This window comes from Oncorhynchus tshawytscha, linkage group LG16 (genome assembly GCF_018296145.1).
Source record: "Oncorhynchus tshawytscha isolate Ot180627B linkage group LG16, Otsh_v2.0, whole genome shotgun sequence".
Taxonomy (NCBI): domain Eukaryota; kingdom Metazoa; phylum Chordata; class Actinopteri; order Salmoniformes; family Salmonidae; genus Oncorhynchus; species Oncorhynchus tshawytscha.
Window position 1 is genome coordinate 68,428,691 of NC_056444.1, and position 17,780 is coordinate 68,446,470.

The window sequence follows — 17,780 nt, forward strand, 5'->3', positions numbered from 1 at the left end:
TCTTTCCATCTCTTTCTCTCCCTTCTCCTGTGTTCTCTCTTTCCATCTCTTTCTCTCCCTTCTCCTGTGTTCTCTCTCTTTCCATCTCTTTCTCTCCCTTCTCCTGTGTTCTCTCTTTCCATCTCTTTCTCTCCTTCTCCTGTTCTCTCTCTTTCTCTCCCTTCTCCTGTGTTCTCTCTTTCCATCTCTTTCTCTCCCTTCTCCTGTGTTCTCTCTCTTTCCATCTCTTTCTCTCCCTTCTCCTGTGTTCTCTCTCTTTCCATCTCTTTCTCTCCCTTCTCCTGTGTTCTCTCTCTTTCCATCTCTTTCTCTCCCTTCTCCTGTGTTCTCTCTCTTTCCATCGATTTCTCTCCCTTCTCCTGTGTTCTCTCTCTTTCCATCTCTTTCTCTCCCTTCTCCTGTGTTCTCTCTCTTTCCATCTCTTTCTCTCCTTCTCCTGTGTTCTCTCTCTCTCTTCTCCTGTGTTCTCTCTCTTTCCATCTCTTTCTCCCTTCTCCTGTGTTCTCTCTCTTTCCACGATTTCTCTCCCTTCTCCTGTGTTCTCTCTATTTCCATCTCTTTCTCTCCCTTCTCCTGTGTTCTCTCTCTTTCCATCTCTTTCTCTCTCTTCTCCTGTGTTCTCTCTCTTTCCATCTCTTTCTCTCCCTTCTCCTGTGTTCTCTCTTTCCATCTCTTTCTCTCCCTTCTCCTGTGTTCTCTTTCTTTCCATCTCTTTCTCTCCCTTCTCCTGTGTTCTCTCTCTTTCCATCTCTTTCTCTCCCTTCTCCTGTGTTCTCTCTCTTTCCATCTCTTTCTCTCCCTTCTCCTGTTCTCTCTCTTTCTCTCCCTTCTCCTGTGTTCTCTCTTTCCATCTCTTTCTCTCCCTTCTCCTGTGTTCTCTCTTTCCATCTCTTTCTCTCCCTTCTCCTGTGTTCTCTCTCTTTCAATCTCTTTCTCTCCCTTCTCCTGTTCTCTCTCTTTCTCTCCTTCTCCTGTGTTCTCTCTTTCCATCTCTTTCTCTCCCTTCTCCTGTTCTCTTTCCATCTCTTTCTCTCCTTCTCCTGTGTTCTCTCTTTTTCCATCTCTTTCTCTCCCTTCTCCTGTGTTCTCTCTTTCCATCTCTTTCTCTCCCTTCTCCTGTTCTCTCTCTTTCTCTCCCTTCTCCTGTGTTCTCTCTTTCCATCTCTTTCTCTCTTCTCCTGTGTTCTCTCTCTTTCCATCTCTTTCTCTCCCTTCTCCTGTGTTCTCTCTTTCCATCTCTTTCTCTCCCTTCTCCTGTGTTCTCTCTCTTTCCATCTCTTTCTCTCCCTTCTCCTGTGTTCTCTCTTTCCATCTCTTTCTCTCCCTTCTCCTGTTCTCTCTCTTTCTCTCCCTTCTCCTGTGTTCTCTCTTTCCATCTCTTTCTCTCCCTTCTCCTGTGTTCTCTCTCTTTCCATCTCTTTCTCTCCCTTCTCCTGTGTTCTCTCTCTTTCCATCTCTTTCTCTCCCTTCTCCTGTGTTCTCTCTCTTTCCATCTCTTTCTCTCCCTTCTCCTGTGTTCTCTCTCTTTCCATCGATTTCTCTCCTTCTCCTGTGTTCTCTCTCTTTCCATCTCTTTCTCTCCCTTCTCCTGTGTTCTCTCTCTTTCCATCTCTTTCTCTCCCTTCTCCTGTGTTCTCTCTCTCTCTTCTCCTGTGTTCTCTCTCTTTCCATCTCTTTCTCTCCCTTCTCCTGTGTTCTCTCTCTTTCCATCGATTTCTCTCCTTCTCCTGTGTTCTCTCTATTTCCATCTCTTTCTCTCCCTTCTCCTGTGTTCTCTCTCTTTCCATCTCTTTCTCTCTCTTCTCCTGTGTTCTCTCTCTTTCCATCTCTTTCTCTCCCTTCTCCTGTGTTCTCTCTTTCCATCTCTTTCTCTCCCTTCTCCTGTGTTCTCTTTCTTTCCATCTCTTTCTCTCCCTTCTCCTGTGTTCTCTCTTTTTCCATCTCTTTCTCTCCCTTCTCCTGTGTTCTCTCTCTTTCCATCTCTTTCTCTCCTTCTCCTGTTCTCTCTCTTTCTCTCCCTTCTCCTGTGTTCTCTCTTTCCATCTCTTTCTCTCCCTTCTCCTGTGTTCTCTCTTTCCATCTCTTTCTCTCCTTCTCTCTCTTTCCATCTCTTTCTCTCCCTTCTCCTGTTCTCTCTCTTTCTCTCCCTTCTCCTGTGTTCTCTCTTTCCATCTCTTTCTCTCCCTTCTCCTGTGTTCTCTCTTTCCATCTCTTTCTCTCCCTTCTCCTGTGTTCTCTCTTTCCATCTCTTTCTCTCCCTTCTCCTGTGTTCTCTCTTTCCCATCTCTTTCTCTCCCTTCTCCTGTTCTCTCTCTTTCTCTCCCTTCTCCTGTTTCTCTCTTTCCATCTCTTTCTCTCCTTCTCCTGTGTTCTCTCTCTTTCCATCTCTTTCTCTCCCTTCTCCTGTGTTCTCTCTTTCCATCTCTTTCTCTCCCTTCTCCTGTGTTCTCTCTCTTTCCATCTCTTTCTCTCCCTTCTCCTGTGTTCTCTCTTTCCATCTCTTTCTCTCCCTTCTCCTGTTCTCTCTCTTTCTCTCCCTTCTCCTGTGTTCTCTCTTTCCATCTCTTTCTCTCCCTTCTCCTGTGTTCTCTCTCTTTCCATCTCTTTCTCTCCCTTCTCCTGTGTTCTCTCTCTTTCCATCTCTTTCTCTCCCTTCTCCTGTGTTCTCTCTCTTTCCATCTCTTTCTCTCCCTTCTCCTGTGTTCTCTCTTTCCATCTCTTTCTCTCCCTTCTCCTGTGTTCTCTCTCTTTCCATCTCTTTCTCTCCCTTCTCCTGTGTTCTCTCTCTTTCCATCTCTTTCTCTCTCTTCTCCTGTGTTCTCTCTCTTTCCATCTCTTTCTCTCTCTCTCTTGTAGCTCTTATAAATATGCTCAATGCAATATGTATAGTCTGTCGTTAGTGGTGAATGATGTCTTGTGATACTCTCTACGCCTTTGGACAGTTGTGTTTATTGTTTATGATGTATTCTTATGACTATTTATGATAATGACTATTACAATTCAGAGAAAATAATATCCAAGATTCTCCAGAAATCTATTGTATTCTTATTTTATGGAAACCCTGTGAAACAAAATCAAATAAACTTGACATTCTGTTGAAGGTTAAATGTTTTGTCTAATTCTCTAACCTTGTAGATCATATGCATTGTTCATGCTGTACTATTTACTGATTGATGTTCAGTAGCATGGGGAGGTCCCTAGGGGGTTCAATGTCTGAGGGTATAAGGTATGCCTACTACTAGGCTATGTCATGACTTTGGCCTGATGGGGGAGGTTTATGACCCCTATAAATAACTTTCCCCTTTTTCCTCTCTCTACTCTACCAATGTGACTATTGAAAATCCCTTTGTTAACATGGAGAGTCTGGTAACATCAATAGGTGGGAAACTGAACAATATTTCGGTTATCCAACCAGTTGAATATATGCGTTGCTACTTAATGAATATGATGTCAGATCAGTTGGCATCTGAGACATCATTACTAATGACAGGATGAGAAACTGCATCTTGGAAAGTCGACACATTCTAGTTATCAGGTTCACATGGAATTGTTGTGCAATTTAAATGTTTAAATGTAATTTTAGCTTCTTAAATGAGAGAACGGTTTGTCATAGAGAAAGGACTTGCGGTCCCCACGTTGAAAGGACAAAGACCACCTACAGAACTAAGCCAACCTCAGCGTGAGCTCTGTTTGAACGACAGGAAACTAACGAAATTAGCATCGAATCTCATCGACCTACACGTCAAAAGGATGAATTTCCACTATACAGCCAGAATATAGCATGAGCACATAGCATGGCAACTTGGTATGAACTTTGAACTCTTATTCACTAAAGAAGTGATACCTCCTAGCCGTTGCGTTAGTGCAGCAACTGTAGACGTGGGCTAGGAGAGGACGGACAGAGTAACTGTTCTACCACACGACGACGGTACTACCAAGTACCCGTTCTACCACCAGATATTCTTCAAAGGACAACCCGGCCTTCCATCTACGACCAACCGATCGAAGCGCAGATCAGAGTAAATATTTATTGCTTTTTCCTTTTCCAAATGGGCGGTTATTTAGAATGCATAAGATTATGTATTTACGATAGAGTAGCTGCCTACGGCCCGATAGAGACACAAAATATTTTTGTTCCTCAGTCTTCCCGCTCTTTCTTTCAGAACCCAACCCCCTTTCTTTATGTAACCAGCCGTCATATCTGCTCTGTCCGCTAGGGACGTTTTCCTTTATGACATCATTTGTAATCAATGTATGATCCCTTATGTGTAGATTTAATTCTGTGTGATTATTTAGGTATTTAGTAAATAAATAATTAAACAAAATGTTGTATTGCTGATTCAACTTGTTAGCCAGGGTTCGTGAAGATAACCAAGAATTTACAACTTTCAGATGTGACTAAATAAAGTGACGATTAAATATTGACTGCTATTGAGGTAGATGACCATGACTTAGTTGGCCAAACTAAGAGTTTATTCGAAAAATAACAGCTCTATTAACATTATTTTGTGGTGCCCCGACTTTCTAGTTAATTACATCTACCTGATTAGCTTAATCATGTAATATTAATTACAGAGAAATGATTTTATAGAATAGCATGTCATATCACTTAATCCGGCATAGTCAAAGACACGACAGCTACATGGGCTGCGTTTAGACAGGCAACCCAATTGTGATCTTTTTTAATTGGTATTTTGACCAATCACAGCAGTTCGTTTCACATCAGAACTTTTTCAGCGCTAATCTGATTGGTCAAAAGATCAATTAGTGAAATAAAGATCAGAATTGGTGACACGCAGTTTAGACACGCAGCCATGGAGTGACACATCAACTTCTATTGTTGGCACATGTAGTCCTGCTGCTGTGCCACATGATGGTATGATATCTCTGTTTTCCAGAATGCTACTATTGTAATGTATTTTCATTATCAGGGTTTGTAAAATATTCAAAGCATTTTAATGATTCAGAAAATCTTCAAATCCTTTAAAGTGGCTGTGATTGATACACTTATATATTTTTTACTTTTAAATTAAAAGCATGGTTAAAACACTAATTTTGATCTCATTTACCCCATCTTTGAATTTGAGTGGTTACATTTCTCCAGCACAATTTTTTTTAACCCTTTTTCTCCCCAATTGGTAGTTACAGTCTTGTCCCATCGCTGCAATTCCCGTACGGACTCGGGAGAGGCAAAGGTCGAGAGCCATGCGTCTTCTGAAACACGACCCCACCAAGCCACACTGCTTCTTGACACACTCCTCACTTAAACCGGAAGCCAGTCGGAGGAAACGCCGCACAGCTGTCATCCAAAGTCAGCGTGCATGAGCCCAGCCCACCACAAGGGGTCGCTAGAGCGTGATGGGACAAGAACATCCCGGCCGACTAAACCCTCCCTTAACCCGGACGACGCTGGACCAATTTTGCACAGCGTCATGGGTCTCCTGGTCGCGGCCAGCTGCGACACAGCCCAGGATCGAACCCGGGTTTGTAGTGACACCTCTAGCACTGAGATGCAGTGCCTTAGACTGTGCCACTTGGGAGGTCCTCTCCAGCACCATCCTTAAACTGTTTGCCCAAAAAGGTGGCGGGAAGTTGCTTTGTTATTGTTTGAACTCCAGATTACCCAGTGGTGTAATTGTGCCTGGAGAAGTGGGTACACTAATTTTGCACACAAAAAAATCCAAACGGCAAGCCTGGCGAAGGAAATGTGCCCTGTGTAAAAATTCTATGAGAAATAGTAACATACACTCTGAATGATCAATCCCATATTGGTTGTTCACAGTTTAGACTTTTGAAGGTAGTTACCCTTTATATTTGATTAGCATTGTTTCTGTAGCACGAGATGTAGTTTGCAAAATAAATGGCCACTTGATTAATGCAAATAATAATAATTATATAATTCTGACCGGTAGGCATGGGCTACTTTGTAGCAATTTAAGATTTAATAGAGAAGACGGTTAGGCCTATCTAGCAGAAGACGGTTAGGCCTATCATTAGCATCGCTATATTTTCATTGTTCCTCGATTGTTTGAAACCTGGACGTTATACTTCATATTATGAGGCATGTTTTACGTTGCTTCAAAGTAGCCTGTAGCCAAAAAATATAGAAACGTGCAGGCAATTGTTTTTATAAAGACTTACTCATATGCGTTCTGTTAACTAGATTTTCTTTAAATGTTCTTTACTTGGCTAGCAGCCAAAAGCATTATCGTAATCATATTAGCAACCCAAGATAGTTGTTGCATCTTTAAATCCCCCCTCTTTTTCACGGATATTTCCATCTCTGTGGATTAATTCGCCTACTGCCCGTGTGCACATTGCTGTGCCAAAAACGTGAAGAAATAGTTTATCAACATTTTAAGAAAAACATTCTGTTCCATCAGCACTATTAATTGATAGGGCGTATACCTGCACGACACTACTTTGATCAGTATCAGTATGGATTAAGTGAGTATGGGCAATGCCTATTGAAAAATAAGTGGGTATACCCTCCACTACACCACTGAGATTGCCCCTTTAATGCCCCTCTAATGAACAATACAATTATATTCTGCATAGAGCAAAGTAAATGAAACAGCGCATTTTACAAAAAGGTAACGTGTCATGCATAGCCGTGGGCAACTGTTCCGAATCTGTTTGCTCTAAAAAAACATCTGTTCACACCCCCTGGGTGAGAAAGCTGCGCACTACGAAGTGGTTCCCGTATGTGCCTAACAGCACCAACCTACCAGTAGGCAGTTCTAGTTACGTTGTCAAGAACATAGTCGACGGTGTTGCCAAAGCAAAGAGAGGCTTGTCACACAGCAACTGCATAGGACATGTCTAATGCTTTCCATTCGTTTCTGCCCACTGAACTTGAGAAAACATATTGCTGATGGCTATAATGTTAATGAACGATAAATAACTTCCATAAATTAATCACAGCAACAGTTATAATCACAGCAACAGTTGGAGCAAACTGTCTTCCACCACCACCACCTAAATCTCTAGAGAAAAGTTAAAGCCAACGCCCCGTTTGCCCGTTTTTACTCCCTCCTTCCAATTTTGTTCTCTAGTCCAGGAAGTTGCCATTACTCACCCATTCGAAGGAGTCGCAAGTTGGAGAGAATAAAAAAAACGAAGTTAGGAGGCAACAGCAGTCTGCTTTTTCCTTACTGAATGTAACTTGTGTCTTCGTTGAGTTCTGCAACATTCAGCCGTTATACTTAACTGGTAAATTATACATTTAATTTCGTTATGGCTGATACAGAGGCCAGTGTCGCTGCGGGCTGCCTGGAGAAACTGAAGGGCTACGTGAAGACCCGAAAAGGAACTATTCTTGCTGCAGAAATAGTACGTTTGTTTCGATTTACTCTTAAAGCCTTATACACAAGGAGTAGACTACTGCTGCAACTTAAACGTACTGCTATTTAGGAGTTTCTAAACTATGAATGAAAGCTCTGTTGTAGAAATATTATATAATTCCCTAGAACATATCCTTGTTGTGATGACATACTACTTTAGGTTTGCATTCATAACCTTAGCATAGGCCTCTATTAAGCAGTAAGTAAACCTACTACTTCACAAAAAATGTATCTTAGATCATAACTGAATAGGCTATGTGGGTGTAGTTCATTTACCTACAGCTGTTTTTGCAATACAGATCTGTGAGTATTTCCATTATGGTATTCCAATGATTTTATCATGGCATGATAATGAATGGGGCCATTTTAAAATCGTGGACACAGTTATCTGGACTTAAAGGAACTGGACCTAGAATGAGAACCATGTGCTCTTGGAGGTAGGGGCCAGGCCAAGGGCTGGGTTTGTAGGCCAAGGGTTAAGAGCTTCCACCTGTCACTTCTAATGTGGTGTTGTGCGTGAATCTCCCCTCATTTGACACGCAACATTCAAATGCTGACAGTTTAGATTGAAAATCAGAGTGTACATAGGGTCACATACTACAGGATATCCATGAGAGTTATGATTACGTGTGACAATTAGTCATGGAAGGATGACAGACATCTCCCTAAGATTGATAAGGTGTGCCGAATAAATGTTACACATTTACTACCTAGCTTGTAAATGTGTAAAGTTCCTTCTCTTTGATGTTGTGCTCATTAATGCTCCGTTATGTAGCAAGGTTATATAGTAAACTGAAATTAAAATGCAAACTAATCTTCTTTTTTTTAAACTGAAATAAAATAATTAACAAACCCATCTAAAAAACTAAAACCATACTGAAATTATTATCTTTGACCCCAAAACAAACAAAAATAAAATAACCATCATAAATTTTGTTCAGATAAAAGATCTAAACTGTAATGGGATTTTCAATGGGAGTTTCAAGCTTTAGGGGGGTTCATGCTACTGAATGTGGCTGTTAAAAATGTGGTCAGGAGATGACATTGTTTCAAATAGGCCTAATTTATGCATCACTATCACAAGCTAACAGGGGAAAAAATGTAGCTAACTTGATTCTTACATGTACTACTACATTTAAAAAGCATTGGATTAGTATATGGGCTAGAGAGCTTTTCCTTCCACCATATTGTTTTGCACCTGTCTCAACAATATTCATTTTAAATCCAAGTCACATTGAGGTTGACTTTATAAATTAAGGCTGCGGCTGCGGCTCCGAGGTAACTGCCCCGCCCCCCTGGATCAATTTTACCCGGAGTTGGAGATCCGAATCACATTCTGCGCATGTTTTTCTTTACCTCTACTTTACCAATACATTTTTTGTGGTCACCCTCCCTTCACATTTCTCACTGTCAATTAATAAAAATAATAATTCTTCAAATTTTACTGGTGAAATGTCCATGCAGCATCTGCATACCAACCATTTAATTTCAATCAATTTCATGGGGATATTCCAGACCTGAATCCTTAATTTAACTATTCGGAATTAATGTAGGAGGAGCCAAATAAAGGAGTGGCAGCTGCAGCAGCAAACCAGGCTTTTGAAAACGCCTATGAAATTTGACTTTGAATAAATGTGGATAATCATCAGAATCTTAAGTAAAATTGTGATCCTGTTACCCACGCATGCTTTCTGTCCCTAATACTGAAACTTTTTTTTTAAACTAGAAAATCAGGTCTAAAAAGAACTTCAACTGAATTTCAAATAAAAAATAGAAAAATTAATAAGAATTTTAAAAATATGAAAACCTTGTTATGTAGACTAACAAGCTGACCAAACTGGACACGCACGTGCACCATTGCGCGCACATTGATTTTGTTCACCCACACCAGAAGCGATCAGGACACACAGGTTGAAATATCAAAACAAACACTGAACCAATTATATTAATTTGGGGACAGGTCAAAAAGGATTAAACATTTATGCCAATTTAGCTAGTTAGCTTGCTGTTGCTTGTTTATTTGTGCTGGTATATAAACATTGGGTTGTTATTTTACCTGAAATGCACAAGGTCCTCTACTTTGACAATTAATCCACAGATAAAACTGTAAACCGAATTTGTTTCTCGTCATCTTTACTCCTTCCTTCACGTTTCTTTTTCTTCTTTGTAATTTAATGGCAGTTGGCAACCAACTTTACAGCATTACTACAACTGACCGGAATGGACCTAAGTTCATCTTTCAATCCCCCACGTGGGTATATGCTTCTAAAAACCCGATGGAAGAGGACGGACTTGCAGCACGTTGAGCGTCACAAATAGAACCAATTTCTATTTTAGCGACCTGGCCATGCATGAGCTCGCTGACACGCGCGAGCAGTGTGGGTGCAATAATTGAATAACATGTATGTGTACATTTATTTTACAGTGCTCGCACACGCGACATGTCCGGTCTGTTTTAGCATGTAACTGTGGCCAAATTCAAGTAAAGGTTTATTTAATCATCTTTCAGCAAACTGTAGCCTATGTCCAGTCATATATGGACATTTAAAATCCAGCCCACACAAGAGCCCATCAAATGTAGAACAAACACAACTGTTGAGCACAACCAGAGAAAGACAAAGTGGGTACATGGTTTGATGGAAAGAGGAATGCACTGCAGATGACATCCAAAATTATGCACAGGCCAATCAAACTGTTTTTTTTTTCAACATTATGCTAAACCCATCTGGATTGAGTTAACCAGGATGTATGTAAAGACACTCCAGGAATAGACATGAATAACTTCAAGCAGGCCAAGTGTTTTTGTACACAGTAGACCCCTTTTAATGTGCTCTACATCCATGAGATGTATTGTAGGGTACTAAGTGTCCTTTGGGGGCTTTGTTACCCATGCCTAAGTGCATTGAAGAGGGCCATCCCACTACTCTGGTGGAGTTGTTGCATGCATACTCATTGCCTATCTTGTTGCTCAGTGTTGTCATTGCCCTAAGAAGTCAGCACTGGTGAATCTCTCCTTTTGTAAAGATAAGCACTATTGGGTATGATAGGTGTTCTGTTCTAAAGGGGGTGGTAACTCACAGACTGAGCTTTCTCATAAAATGGAACAGAATATAATTCTAGCGAGTTCTAGAATTTTAAGAGTTTCTTTCCAAAACCCTATATCCACCAATTTTTCACATTTGTTTTTTCATCAGAAATGATTGCTTATGGGTACATTCATGTGTGTGTAAAATATTACTGTTCTCAGATTTTTAATTCAAGGATTTTAGATATCCATTAAAATGGGTTTTGTTGCAAAAACTATATCCATTGTTTAGCTGGAATTGGATATTTGTATCTTGACTGTTATATGTGTTTGTCTCACCTAGCGATCTTAAAATGAATGGACTAACTGTATGTCACTATTTTACATACAGATCTCATATTACTGTATTAATTAATTTAAAAAAGTTACATTTGTAACATCAATACGAAACTATCATTTGTACAGTTCTTTATTAAAAATGTTATTTGTTATTTGACTGTGTAAAACCTAGCAGTGCTACTTATTTCTCTGAGTGAGCCGGATATATAGCGCTTTGCAGCAAAACATGATTTGTCTCTCTGAAATGAAACCATCAAGTGATAGATTTAAACCAAATACATTTCTGTCTTTGAACAACCCCATTCCATGATTAGGTGGGGAAAAACACTGCAGTCTCTTTCATAAGTTATTTAAACAATCAAAGATAATTGACCTTTTCTGAAAATAGAAATATTATATATACAAAAGTTTGAACACCCCTTCAAATGAATGGATTCTGCTATTTCAGCCACACCAGTTGCTCACAGGTGTGTAAAATCGAGCACACGGCCATGTAATCTCCATAGACAAACATTGGTGGTAGAATGGCCTTACTGAAGAGCTCAGTGACTTTCAACACGGCACAATCATAGGATGCCACCTTTCCAACAAGTCAGTTCATAAATTCCCTGCTAGACCAGTCCCGGTCAACTGAAAGTGCTGTTATTGTCAAGTGCATATGTCTAGTGCTGAAGCACATAGCGTGTACAAATCTTCTGTCCTCGTTTGCAACACTCACTACCGAGTTCCAAACTGCCTCTGGAAGCAACGTCAGCACAAGAACTGTTCGTTGGGAGCTTCATGAAATGTGTTTCCATGGCCGAGCAGCCGCACACAAGCCTAAGATCACCATGCTCAATGCCAAGCGTCGGCTGGAGTGGTGTAAAGCTCAATGCCATTGGACTCTAGAACAGTAGAAACGCGTTGTCTGGAGTGATGAATCACGCTTCACAATCTGGTAGTTAGACGGACGATTCTGGGTTTGACAGATGAACACTTTTGAGAGGAATTGGAATGCCAACTGCGAGCCAGGCCTAATCGCCCCACATCAGTACCCGACCTCACTACTGCTCTTGTGGCTGAATAAGTCCCCGCAGCGATGTTCCAACATCTAGTGGAAAGCCTTCCCAGAAGAGTGGAGGCTGTAATAGCAGCAAAGGGGGACCAACTCCATATTAATGCCCATGATTTGGGTATGAGATATTAGACGAGCAGGTGTCCACATACTTTCCGTCATGTAGTGTATGTGTAGAGTTTATTTTAGCAGGGCGGTTCCTAGACTCAGATCCCAGAGGTCAGTGTTTCACCACACATTAAGAGTCAGTGCTTTGCAGAGGTAATGGAAATTCCAGAGATGTGAGGTTGCTGCAGCCTGGGATAAAGAATGCAGGAATCGCTTATTGCAACTCTATATGACTTGGCATGGCATTCAAGGACAGTTTCACACCTTGCTGGAGAGACAGGTCAGGTGGATGACCCCCCTTGTGGAGCATCACAACAGCCTGGGAGAAAGTATGAAAGTCACAGGACGAGAGATGGTAGGTGTCTCAGACAGTTTACATATTGTAGTTCATACAGAGCAAAGAATACTCCAGCAGGAAGAGGAGGATCATGTGATGTGAGATACACAGGAAGACAACTCTTGCCATCATTAATCAGTCGGGAAATAGTCATTTCCTCACCCACTGTTTCATAGTAACCCCATGTACTGTAAAGGATTGACACTGACACTATGGTACATGGCTTCTGAACTTAAATGGGCCTATGGAAGCCATATTCCAAAAGGGTGATTCCATGCAAGCATAGCCCCCCAAAATATTTTTGGTATCTCAGATTGTTCTGCCAATTCCCACATAGAAACTTAATTGGGACAAAGAATGTATGATATGCTTTTTACCTAGAGAGCAAACAATTAATTGGTTCATTGGGTTTGAACATGCTTCTGTGAAAGCTAGCTAATGTCAAAGTGAAACATAGTCAGTGTGACTCTCCCTGGATGATGAGCAATCGTTTCATGTAAGCTGAGTGATGTAGGCATTGCAGTAGCTTGTTCTGTTCCTATTACTGTGCTTAGAAATTGTATTTTGCCTCTCATCCCGATACTATTCAGAGAAGCTAGTTCCATTGAAACATAAGTTGAGCTTTTCCTGGCATTTCTTTGTGTGTGAGATTGTGTGTGTATAGTTACATCTCTCTGTGTTTTTGGTTGCCACTCTGCTCCTGCTTTTAGATTGTTAATATATTGACTGTAATCATTGACAAAATATTGGTCATTTTCCATAGTCAGCGTATGGAGGACTGAACAGATTCCATCTAGGTCTTCAGTCTGGTCAGAAATGGAGCAGTTTTTCCTGTGGTGTAACAGTGAGATGTCAACATCGCAGGCCCTTTTTTTGTTGTGAAGGGCTTTTGGATAGTGGGTGTTTCTCCATTCTTCATTAGCCGGTTACACTTAGAGCAGCTGGCTGAGGCCAGAATAGAATAGAGCCTCATTGTGTAGGCCCCTCGCCCCGGCCACCCCACAAGTGCACAGAGGCAGCTCGTGCCAGTCTCTGGAACACACGAAGCACTGATGTGTGCCGGGGGGGCAGCGTATTGCATCATCTGTAGGCTACTACCACACTTTTGACTGGGTTTGCCCTAACTTAGCTTACTGCTCTGTAGCAGTAATCCAGTTCATATATAGCCAATATAATTATTTTATCCCTCAAATCAAAGAAAAAAGGGTAGCTTTGCAAAAGCAAGCAAAGTTGACAATCTCCAATATCTTCCCTGAACATCTAAGTCAGTAACATCTTTGTCATCCTCACAAAGGCTTTGTGATGTCAAGTTGCACCATGAAATGTGACCATTCTTTCAAAACCTGCCTGTGGTTGTATTTAAATATATCTACCCACCCAGAATCATAGCTCAACAGCAGCAACAATAGAGAGATTCAATAAGGGCTGGTGTTGCTGCTACACTGTGGACTGTCCAAGTTTATGTACTCTCCACACTGACCCTATTTCACTGGAATGGACTGAAGGGAATGCCAGCTGATTTTTTTTTTTCTGATGGAAAAATGCATTCTTGACTTGGTACAGACCCCTCTGTAAATACAATTAAAGCAACATGTTAAAGAAAGACATGTAAATGTTTAGGATAAAAAAAGATCAATCCCAGCACTGGGAATGTTACTCAGTGTGATAGCAGCTTCTAAACTGATTGGCTATGTTAGCTACTATGTTTTTTGTTGCATGTGTTTTGTGACAGCCTCGGTTGTTTGTGTACTTCGTTGCATCACCACAGGGTCTTTAACCCCGTATAGACTGTGTTTATGTCCTGTTTGATGTGGGAGATGCTAGTGTTTGTGTGTGACATGGCAGTGATGGTGTCTGTCCATTTGACATTGCTGCCCCCTGGTCTCACTCAGCCTGGGTCTAGGAGTAGAAGACTATCGTGGATAAAATATGGTCTTAAGTCAACTGTCATACCATCTTCATGTGGTGGAAATGACTCTGAGATGACTGTTCCTATCACTGCTGATCTGCTGTCTGGGATGAGTTTTAATCACGTCATTCAACCTGAACTGCTAATTCAAAGGAAAGGGAGGAATCTGGAGCCAAGTTGTTAGTTTGTTGTAAACTACAGCGAGACGTTCCCCAAGGATTCTGGGATACGTAGCAGTAATTTCCTAAAAAGGAAATGTTATGAATAACATCCCAAATTCAAGCAATTCGGCTACAGATTAATTGAGCATAAAAGCAATTTTTGCCATACAGATTTGGCATTTTCTAAGTACCTTTATATACATATTACACTGAATATGTTCTTGCAGGCCTTTTCTCTCTCTCCTCTTTCTATCACTCTACCTTTCCCCCAAATTAATTGTCTGTCATTTTCTTTCAGCTCATCAGTTTTATTATCCTAATCTGCTATGCTGCATCATTGTATGGAGGTTATTCTGCAGTGGCCATCTGTGAGATGGTGTTCGCCATCATCTTCTTTGTCGTCTTCATGATGGAAATGGACAAGTCCATCCAGGTGGTCAACTGGGTCTGGAGTGTGAGTACAGTATATATGTTTACACAGACACACACCTAGACACACACACACAAACAAACATGTACGCACGCACACACACACACACACACACACCTAGACACGCATACCTAGAGACACACACACACACATAGACACACATACCTAGAGAGACACACACACAGAGAAAGAGAAGCACACAGAAGCACATACACAAATTATAGATACATTCATAAAAACAGACAGTAACACAAGGACTTTCCAATTGCCATTAGAAGTACAATCATTCACTAATGTTGGTCTCTTCCTCTCAGGATCTTATCCGTGCTGCTATTGGTGCAGCCCTGTACCTTATCACCTCTCTGATCTGTGTGATTGGTGGAGCCGGGGACGGCGCCCGTATTGCAGGAGGGGTGAGTCAAATGTCTAGCCACCCTGAGATTTTTTAATAGAAACAAACTATAGCATCTCAAATTGCCTACTTCTTCAGCTCTCCAATACTTCAGACCAATTAATCACTGAAAAGTAGAACTTGGTGCTTAGAATATGTTTATATTAACAGTTATTCCATTCCCTTAGGTGTTCGGCCTGCTGGCTGGGATCCTGTTTGCCTATGATGCCTACACCATCTTTCTGGTCATCAAGAGCACCAGGCAGCACACAGCAGCGCCCACTGGTGGGTGATTTAGATAAGGTTGCAGCTTTGCTATGAACTGGGTCGTTCCACCAATTCGGTGCCTTGGTAATTTTAACATTCTGTCATAAAGAGCACATGTTCAACTTCATAAAAAACATTTTCTCATCGCAAAAGGTTAAATAAATAAAAATGACTATAGTAAGTGCCAAATAAAGTAACAGGGGAGATAGTAACAAGGTTCACGATTTCATCTTAAATCAGCCATAAATCCCCTTTTGACAGGGGAAATGGAAGCTTGTTGTGTGAAACAGAGATGAGCAATGCAAGCTTCACAAAACAAATTGTCCTGCTAATATGGGTAACAGTGTGGAAGTTTTTTTAATTTATTTTACCTTTTATTTAACAAGGCAAGTCCGTTATGAACAAATTCTTATTTTCAATGACGGCCTAGGAACAGTAGGTTAACTGCCTTGTTCAGGGGCAGAACGACAGATTTGTACCTTGTCAGCTCAGGGATTTGAACTTGCAACCTTTCGGTTACTAGCCCAACGCTCTAACCACTAGGCCACCTGTTTTGTGCTTGACCTGCTCGGTTTTCCACCACAAAACACCAGAAAATGGACAAAAAGATTAGAGTTAAGTTCACGTAACAGGGTTGACCTTAATATGAGGGACAGATGTAAGTGAATCACTAATCACATTAAATAATCATCTTCAGAAATGACTTTGTCAAAGCAACAAAATAACTAGGGCTTTACAATGATGCTGGAAACTTGGAGAAATGTTGGGGTTAAGTGGATTAAAATCTTCCTAGAAGTCACAGAGGGTGCACAGAGGGTGCACAGAGGGTGCACAGAGGGTGCACAGAGGGTGCACAGAGGGTGCACAGAGGGTGCACAGAGGGTGCACAGAGGGTGCACAGAGGGTGCACAGAGGGTGCACAGAGGGCGCCAATCTGAACCACATTGCTGAATTTTGGCACTTTAGCACGTCTTTATTCATGTCGAAAATCTGATTTATTGAATTCTCCATGTGGTCTACATTAAAGGGCACTTAATTGAATCTAACGGGCATTTAAAATGCAATATTGGTGCACAATTTTTACTTAAAATATCAAAGGGACTCAAGTCACTCATTTCGTGGAACGACCCAACTACAGTTTTGACAGACATTTTCTCACCTAATTTGATTTGTTCTATTCTCTGCTTTGTTTACAGACGACAGAGTTTAAGCACTCAAAGCTATACCCCCCCAAAAAAGAAAAAGGAAGTTTGTGCAGGAGGAGTTGAAAATGAAGAGAGAAAGAAGTGCAGCAGATTGGAAGGAATTTGATGCTCAAATGAAGAGATTAATAGCAGCAATTAACCAATGTTAGGGTCAGAAGAGAGAAACATCTGCAGTACATCTATAGCTGACCCAGAGGAGAATGTTACTGCATTGAGATCTGCATGTTCAAAATAATTATGTCAATTCCATGAGGGATTCTCTTGACAAAGGGTTATTCCAGTCTCGGTGTACAATTCTACCATCTACCGAAAAGGGAAAGATGTAAATATTATGCAGCATAAGGAGGTGAAAAGCTTTGGTCAGTTTTCATACCTTTGTTTTCTGATCTAATTAATTAATGTGTCAAAAGATGTCTGTTTGTATTACATCCACTACTAAAGGTTTTGGTTTATTAGTAATGAGATTGTAGCATTACATCCATAGAGGTGCTCAGATTAATAAAACATTAAAATGTAACATCAGCTGTTTACCTTTGCAGTTTTAGTACAAATTACTTCAAACGGCATTCTATCTTTCTGCGTCATCAACATTTCACCTCAGCGGCAAAACCCTCTCAATATTCGCGCTGTAATATATTATAATTGTGCTGGTCAAATTTAGCCGCCACTTAGTCAATGTTCTCCTTGTGACCAGTGATATCGCTACCTACACTGAGTGTACAAAACATTAGCAACACCTTCATACTATTGAGTTGCACCCCCATTTGCCCTCAGAACAGCCTCAATTTTTCGGAGCATGGACTCTACAAGATGTCGAAAGCATTCCACAGGGATGCTGGCCCCATGTTGACTCCAATGCTTCCCACAGTTGTGTCAAGTTGGCTGGATGTCTTTGGGTGATGGACCATTCTTGATACACACGGGAAACTGTTGAACATGAAAAACCCAGCAGCGTTGCAGTTCTTGACACACTCAAACCGGTGGGCCTGGCATCTACTACCATACTCTGTTCAAAGGCACTTAAATATACTGTCTTGCCCATTCACCCTCTGAATGGCTCACACACAATTCATGTCTCAATTGTCTCAAGGCTTAAAAATCCTTATTTAAACTGTCTCCTCCCCTTCATCTACACTGATTGAAGTGGATTTAACAAGTGACATCAATAAGGGATCATAGCTTTCACCTGGATTCACCTGGTCAGTCTGTCA

At 41.1% G+C, this 17,780-nt stretch overlaps 1 protein-coding gene across 2 annotated transcripts; it reads left to right on the forward strand.

Annotated features, from left to right (window-relative positions):
- The first annotated feature begins 7,045 nt into the window (after positions 1 to 7,045).
- On the forward strand, positions 7,046 to 17,097 carry plp2b (proteolipid protein 2b). Of its 2 annotated transcripts, none has more exons than XM_024376053.2 (5): positions 7,046 to 7,332; positions 14,575 to 14,730; positions 15,021 to 15,119; positions 15,286 to 15,400; positions 16,561 to 17,097. In XM_024376053.2, exons 1-4 carry the CDS (start codon positions 7,237 to 7,239, stop codon positions 15,388 to 15,390), a joined length of 456 nt encoding a protein of 151 aa, XP_024231821.1. In that variant the 5' UTR covers positions 7,046 to 7,236; the 3' UTR covers positions 15,391 to 15,400; positions 16,561 to 17,097. The 2 variants fall into 2 exon arrangements, with proteins under 2 accessions (XP_024231821.1, XP_024231820.1); XM_024376052.2 differs by having other exon boundaries at positions 7,047 to 7,332; positions 15,286 to 15,382.
- The last annotated feature ends 683 nt before the right edge of the window (positions 17,098 to 17,780 follow it).

Coding starts and splice junctions, on each gene's coding strand:
- plp2b (XM_024376052.2), top strand. CDS start 7,237: ATGGCTGATACAGAGGCCAGTGTCGCTGCGGGCTGCCTGGAGAAACTG. Junction 7,333..14,574: donor CTATTCTTGCTGCAGAAATA/GTACGTTTGTTT, acceptor ATTTTCTTTCAG/CTCATCAGTTTTATTATCCT. Junction 15,120..15,285: donor GCGCCCGTATTGCAGGAGGG/GTGAGTCAAATG, acceptor CCATTCCCTTAG/GTGTTCGGCCTGCTGGCTGG.